This window comes from Cynoglossus semilaevis, chromosome 8, assembly GCF_000523025.1.
Source record: "Cynoglossus semilaevis isolate Cse_v1.0 chromosome 8, Cse_v1.0, whole genome shotgun sequence".
In the NCBI taxonomy this organism is placed as follows: domain Eukaryota; kingdom Metazoa; phylum Chordata; class Actinopteri; order Pleuronectiformes; family Cynoglossidae; genus Cynoglossus; species Cynoglossus semilaevis.
Window position 1 is genome coordinate 14,254,552 of NC_024314.1, and position 6,265 is coordinate 14,260,816.

General features: G+C 46.1%; 3 protein-coding genes across 3 annotated transcripts in view; 1 reads left to right on the plus strand and 2 right to left on the minus strand.

Moving 5' to 3' along the window:
- Positions 1–2,117, minus strand: part of LOC103382401 (zinc finger protein 708-like) — a 4,101-nt gene extending 1,984 nt beyond the window's left edge. The window contains exons 1-5 of the mRNA XM_025057225.1: positions 1,598–2,117; positions 1,164–1,299; positions 1,006–1,067; positions 805–913; positions 1–703 (exon numbers count right to left, since the gene is read on the minus strand). Of these exons, the coding sequence (XP_024912993.1) occupies positions 1–703; positions 805–913; positions 1,006–1,067; positions 1,164–1,299; positions 1,598–1,870 (1,283 nt within the window). The 5' untranslated portion in view covers positions 1,871–2,117. The remainder of the gene's footprint in view (positions 704–804; positions 914–1,005; positions 1,068–1,163; positions 1,300–1,597) is intronic.
- A 270-nt stretch (positions 2,118–2,387) lies between these two features.
- Positions 2,388–4,882, minus strand: LOC112487275 (zinc finger protein OZF). The gene is made up of 5 exons (XM_025057226.1): positions 4,611–4,882; positions 4,176–4,335; positions 4,028–4,089; positions 3,841–3,943; positions 2,388–3,712 (listed from the first exon to the last, which is right to left on the minus strand). Exons 1-5 carry the CDS (start codon positions 4,803–4,805, stop codon positions 2,700–2,702), a joined length of 1,533 nt encoding a protein of 510 aa, XP_024912994.1. The 5' UTR covers positions 4,806–4,882; the 3' UTR covers positions 2,388–2,699.
- The window catches only part of nudt13 (nudix (nucleoside diphosphate linked moiety X)-type motif 13), a 2,397-nt gene continuing 1,012 nt past the window's right edge, over positions 4,881–6,265 (plus strand). Inside the window, exons 1-6 of the mRNA XM_025057227.1 lie at positions 4,881–5,125; positions 5,438–5,559; positions 5,632–5,774; positions 5,851–5,958; positions 6,043–6,149; positions 6,262–6,265. The exon at positions 6,262–6,265 is cut by the window's right edge and continues 113 nt beyond it. Of these exons, the coding sequence (XP_024912995.1) occupies positions 5,480–5,559; positions 5,632–5,774; positions 5,851–5,958; positions 6,043–6,149; positions 6,262–6,265 (442 nt within the window). The 5' untranslated portion in view covers positions 4,881–5,125; positions 5,438–5,479. The remainder of the gene's footprint in view (positions 5,126–5,437; positions 5,560–5,631; positions 5,775–5,850; positions 5,959–6,042; positions 6,150–6,261) is intronic.

Consider the following 6,265-nt stretch of genomic DNA (forward strand, 5'->3'; position numbering starts at 1 on the left):
AACTGCCACTGCTTGATGAAGGTTTTGTTGCACATCTGACACTTAAACGGACGCTCTCCAGTGTGGACGCGGCGGTGGGCCGTCAGGCTCATAGACTGGCGAAAAGTCTTGCCACAAAGGTCACAGCTGTGGGGGCGCACGCTGCTGTGGATCCTCTGATGGTTCTTGAGGCTGATGGCCTGCTGGAAGGTCATGGGGCAGTCCTCGCACTTGTACATTTTCTGCCCCGTGTGAATAAGTTCGTGGCTTTTAAGGTTGTTGGCACGAGTGAAACTTTTCCCGCACACGTCACACGCAAAAAGCTTGGTGCCGGTGTGCGTGAGTGCGTGGCGGTCCAGGTCCCGCCCAAGTCTGAAGTGTTCACCGCAGATCTCACAGCCGTGTGGTTTCTCACTGGTGTGAATCAAACAGTGCCTCTTCAGCAGCCACTGCTTGGTGAAAGTCTTTCCACACTCTGAACACTTGTGCGGGCGTTCCCCTGTGTGCAGGCGTATGTGGCTCAGCAGGCTCTTCCGGAGGCAGAAGGTACGACCACAGAAAGTACAGAAGAAGGGTTTCTTATCCGTGTGGACATGTTTGTGAGCCTTTAGGTCAGCGTGGGTCTTCAAGGACTTCCCACACACGGTGCAGACACAGCATGAAGAGTCTGGTGACTCCTCCTCTGGTTCCAGGGGAGTAGGCTGAGTGACTTCAACATGTGCACCTGCAGGAGGATTGACAGAATGGTCATAATATCATAATAATAAGGAATACATGATAGAAATGATGAGAATTTGTAGTATATGCATGAAAACATGAACTCACCCTCGTTGATGACTTCTCCCTCGAGGTTCCCGTGCTCGTCTTTAACTGTGACCTGTAACACAAACGAAGCCTCCGTCTCTTCCAGCTCTTGTTTGATTGTCTGTGGAGTCTGGAATTTTCATCAAAAAATTAAAAAAAAACAAGTCATTGAAGGCAGCACAGAGGAACTGAAAAATGTGCAGGATTCTGGCTAATTCACACCTGAACTATCATGTTTGTCACGTCGTCATCCTGCTGGGACTCAGTATTCAAGAGTTCCTGCTCTACAAATCAACACGTTGGACAGAACGTCAACAAAAATTGGTTGTGAGATGCTTTCTTATGACTGGCTAAATAACATACCAACATAATAAACATACCAAATTTTGCCTTGACGGGCAAACTGGTCTGAGGCCTCTCATTGGTCCTTGTCAAGTGCAAGGCTTCTTCCATGATGCTCATCATCTTGTTGAGAGCTTCATTACCCAGTTTCTCCATGATGGAGGTAAAGACCACCTGAGGTCAGACCAGGAACGATTCTGTGATCTCCTCTTTTTTCAACATGTTTAAAATCATGTTACAAATGATTATTGTTGGTATTGATCCGTGGTCTCCCTGCAACTACTGAAAGCCATGTCACCATGGTCCATAGAAAAGAATTAGTTTGCAGACAAACGTAGTTACATACTGACGTAGTTCAACAAATTACAAATAACTTCATACATTAAAAAAAGTAAAATGACTAACTCGGCGTTAATTTCAATACGAATGACTCAGACAGTAACCTCAGACACTCCCATCTCCAGCTCCTCACCATTACTTCCCGGCTCTCCTGCTTCACTGTGCCCGGCAGAGGCTTCTCATCCTCAGCTAAGTCGGCCTGGACCGTTAGTCGGAGGTGAAAGCCTGCATCATCCTCCAGCAGCTTCCTGAGCTGATCCACAGCAGCGTGGACCATACACTTAATGACGGTCGTCAGCTGCGTGTGCAGTGGCACAGGAGAGGAGCTCATCCCGCTGACTGTAGCTGCGGCTCCCGCTGAACCTTCGCCGCTTGGTCCCGGGAAACTTGTCAGGCACCACGTCATGCGTGCATGTGTTCAGTGAAAAAAGTTAAACGAATTTAAGTAAAAAAAAAAAAAAAAATTAAAATCAACACAGAGCGACTGTCAACAAAGTAAACACATATCGGGAAGTAGTGTGCTGCATTTCCGATTTATACCGGAAATAGCTTCTACGGAAGCCGAGGACTAAGTCAGACAAGAAAATTGTAGTCTGCTCATTTAAACTCACAGAATTGATTTTATCTGAGCGTAATTAATACTAACAGTTTAAACTACCCCAACACTGTAAATATACGGAGCCCCTGAAGGGACACGGGAAAATAGATTAACGTTCCTGGTGCGTACCTGAAAATGTTTTCCCGTGTCTCTTTTGAAAAACACAAGCAGTTCAGAATTGTTGAACTATTTAACTTTTTATCTATTATGAATAAGTTACTTTTATCAGTCAAGTGATTCTAGTAAAATATTTTATTTAAATTTAGAGTAATGTGATGCACAGATACACTATAAACTTTAAAATATATTTTCCAACAACTTGAAATTCCAGTATCAATCCTTATTTATTGGATTTTTCATAAGAACCCATTTGAGCAGAAAGCCTGAACATCAGGTTGAAAACAAAATGATGACCCCATCCTTACAGAGATCAGTCAGTCAAACTAGAAAAGAAATTGTTTTGCAGTTGGAATAAATGACCACCAGTGTAATCTGAATGATCTGTGGGGAGGTTACAAACCTCTTTGAAACTCTTTGTTTAATTCTGTTTTTTGTAACTAATGTAATAATGTTGGCAAATATTTGTCAGTCCAGACAAATACCACAAGCATGTTCTGGACCTGTTGTCGTGCACATGTCAAGCGTAGCTGCATTTGTGCAGCTTCAGGTTGCGTTGATCTGAGTACGTCTTCCCACACTTGTCACAGATGTACTGTTTACCACCAGCATGGACGTGACGTTTGTGTGTGCGCAGGTGGCTGCCCTGGCTGAACGTCTTGCCGCAGTCATTGCAGGTGTATGGCTTCTCGCCGGTGTGCACCCTTTGGTGCAGCTTCAGACTGTTGGCGTTGTTGAACTTCTTGTCGCAGCAGTCACAGGAGAAGGGCCTGTCGGTGGAGTGCGTGCGGCCGTGAGCCATCAGGCTGCTCTGCTGGCTGAAGGTCTTACCACACTCCTGGCACTTGAACGGCCTCTCGCCCGTGTGGACACGGCGGTGGACCTTTAGGTTTATGGATTGGCGGAAGGTCTTGCCACAGAGGTCACAGCTGTAGGGCCGCAGGCCACTGTGGATCCTCTGATGGTTCTTCAGATTGATGGCATGTCGGAAAGACTTATGACAGTGTTCACACTTAAAAGGCTTCTGTCCAGTGTGGATGAGCTCATGGCTTTTAAGGGTGACGGCACGAGTGAAGCCTTTCCCACAAACCCCGCATACAAAGAGCTTCTTGCCCGTATGTGTGAGTGCATGCCGCTGCAAGTTCTGTGCGAGGCTGAAGTGTCGACCGCAGACGTCACAGCCGTGTGGTTTCTGGCCTGTGTGGATCACGGAGTGCGTCCTCAGCTGTGCCTGTTTGGCGAAGGTCTTTCCACACTCGGTGCACTTGTGCGACCGCTCGTCAGAGTGCAGGCGGGCGTGGCTAAGCATGCTTTGCTCCAGCCGAAAGGCGCGTCCACAGACACTGCAGAAGAATGGCTTCTCACCCGTGTGGACTCGGTAGTGCTCCTTCAAGTCCCCATGTGATGTGAAAGCCTTTCCACAGTCCGGGCAAACAAAGAACTTCCAAGAATCGTTCTGCAGAACAAACTCAGGCGATTCTTCCTCATCCTGCACTTCCAGAGTGATAGGCTGAGTGGTTTCTACATCTACCTCTGTGGAAAAAAGATTAAGACAACATTGACATTAATATGCTGCAGCTTTTTCAGTTATCAAATAAGATGAGAAAAATAGATTCAGAAACCGGAATATTTGAGACTGATATGAATCAAAAACAGCGTACTCTCAGCGACGGATGTCAGGTCTGGATTTCTCTGCTCATCTTTAACAGTAATAACAAATGGAGCATCCTTCTCCTCCTGCTCCTGTTTGACTCTCAGTGCAGTCTGGGATGTCAAAAAAACAGACAGGTCAGGGAAGGCAGCATGGACAAACAGGAGAATTAGCAGATTACCAAATAAACGTCAGACCTGAATTCTCTCGTTGTCCACCTCATCACTCTCCTGCGGCAGGCCGTACGAGTGCTCCTGCTCTGTGAAAGACAGAGTCAGAGTCCAGGTCAACACAGTCCCATCACAATGTCATTTTTTAGACTAATGTTGAAAAGTGTTTACACACCAACTCGTGTCTTGTTGAGGATAGTTAGGATGCTGGTCTGCGGGTTGCTGCCACTCTTTGCAAAGTGCAGCGCCCCCTGCAGTTCGGCTTCATCTATAATGTTCATAATCTTGCCCAGAGCCTCGTTCCCCAGTGTCTCCATGATGGAGACAAACAACAACTGAGGACAGACGACAGATACTCCATTTGGCTCAGGTTTTAATCTTTAAGTTTAAACATCATCTCGTATTTGTTTTATTCTTCTTCTAAGACATATTCCTGTTCGCTCATGGAGAAACTGAAGCCATTCTTAGACGAACAATTCACACTTTAATGAATTTCTTCTTTCCACTTAAAACCGAACCCCTAAAAAATTGGATTAATAATAATTTATTATAACGTCTATTTATTTACAACCCCTAATTTGACATGACCGACTCTCCAGCTCTTCCTCACCATCTTCCTTCGCCTCTCCTCAACTCTGCTCGTCAGACGCTGCTCCTCCTCAGCTCCGTTGGTCTGGACCGTTAGTCGGAGGTCAACGTCTGCATCATCCTCCAGCAGCTTCCTGAGCTGATCCACGGCAGCGTGGACCAGAGACTCCATGACGGTCGCCAGCTGCGTGTGCAGCCGCACAGAAGTAGAGCTCATCCCGCTGACTGTAGCCGCTGCACCGCCTTACCCGGGAGGAACCTCTCCAGCACTGTGAGGAGCATGCACTGAGCGAAAGGGCCATCAGTGTATTAAAACAACAACAACAACAACAGAATAACTTATAACATAAACAAAACACAGTCGGGCGCAGTATATTAAGCTTCCGGGTTTAACCGGATATAGATTCTACGGAAGCCGAGAAAAAACGCGCAGCACGGCGAGGAGGTGAGAATGACATCTGCAGTTCAAATCTGAGTTTTTATTAATGCAACTTTACACCGTTTCAAGAAACGAGCCAGAATAAAACGACAGTTAATGTAAGTACTCGCGATTCCGCTAAAAAAACCTTCTTATTCAAAGACGCATTTGTTTTTGTCACATTAAACCGGGAGTTTTGACACTGTTTTGTATTATAGAAAATAGTCTGGTGATAAAATCTTTCAGTTCTTTTTACTTGTTTTTAATATAAAATGAAATGTATCAACTTTGAGTCGTGTAGAGAACAGAGTAGAATAGTAACATCAATGTTTACGTCCTTTCTAGTCATATAGTCCCTGTCGCGTATTGTACAAAGTTAATATATATTTGTATCAAATCTTCCCAACATTCTACATTTCTCTCAACTGCAGAACCAGAACTAGACCGGTCCAGGTTAGTCCAGAGCACCAGTCATGCTGGGTCCTCTGAGGATTTTCAACTCAACAAAATGTGCTTTGACCCGCAACAGCTCCAGCTTTGTCTCCAGGATGAGGTGCATTTACTCCCACAGACCGACTGATCTCTGATGATTGGTTAACATACTATTGACTGATTGTCTGCTCAGGTACATGAACCATCTGAAGGAGGATGACGCAGGATGTGCAGCGGCGTTAGAACGTGGTCTTGTTTTCCTCTTCCACTCTTTGTCCCCGTTCCTCCGACGTACAGAGAGAGGAACGTTTAGACCACCTGCATTAAATGTTCCTGGTACAAGAGCTACATATGTTGACCAGAGAACCTGTTGGGAGTCTGTAGACCAACTCACTCAGTCTCCCTGTTCCAGATGTACAGGCAGTTCTGGAGAGACTCGGTGCAGACAGATCAGTGGTCAAGGATTCAGTTCTGATTGGCTGCTCTGAGCAGAACCAGGCTCAGTTCTGTTTAGATGTTGGTGAGCAGACCAGGATCTCACTAACCTGACTAAAGAGCTGCCACTGAGTGGGTGTCTGAATGACTGTCTGGTGTTTCCCTGCAGGAGAACTGGATCAGGCAGCACTAGAAGAAGAATGTCAAGGAAACTTCATGGAACTCCGAAAGTCGTTTTTCCTGTTGTCTGGAGCAGAAGTGCCTCTTGTGGCCAAGGTTAGGAGCTGCAATGGAAACATAGCATCTGATCCTTTGGGGTGGGGGGGATTGTGGGGGGTTACATATTTCAGGCAGTGAATACTAATGCTGGTCCTCATTGGTCCTACAGGGTC

Bases quoted from the DNA above. Each gene is read 5' to 3' on its own strand.
- LOC112487275 (XM_025057226.1), bottom strand. From the start codon at position 4,805: ATGAGCTCTACTTCTGTGCGGCTGCACACGCAGCTGGCGACCGTCATG. The intron at 4,090-4,175 runs GTGTGTAAACAC...TGTCTTTCACAG, and splicing joins CCTCAACAAGACACGAGTTG to AGCAGGAGCACTCGTACGGC. The intron at 3,713-3,840 runs GTACGCTGTTTT...TTTTTTCCACAG, and splicing joins CCTGACATCCGTCGCTGAGA to AGGTAGATGTAGAAACCACT.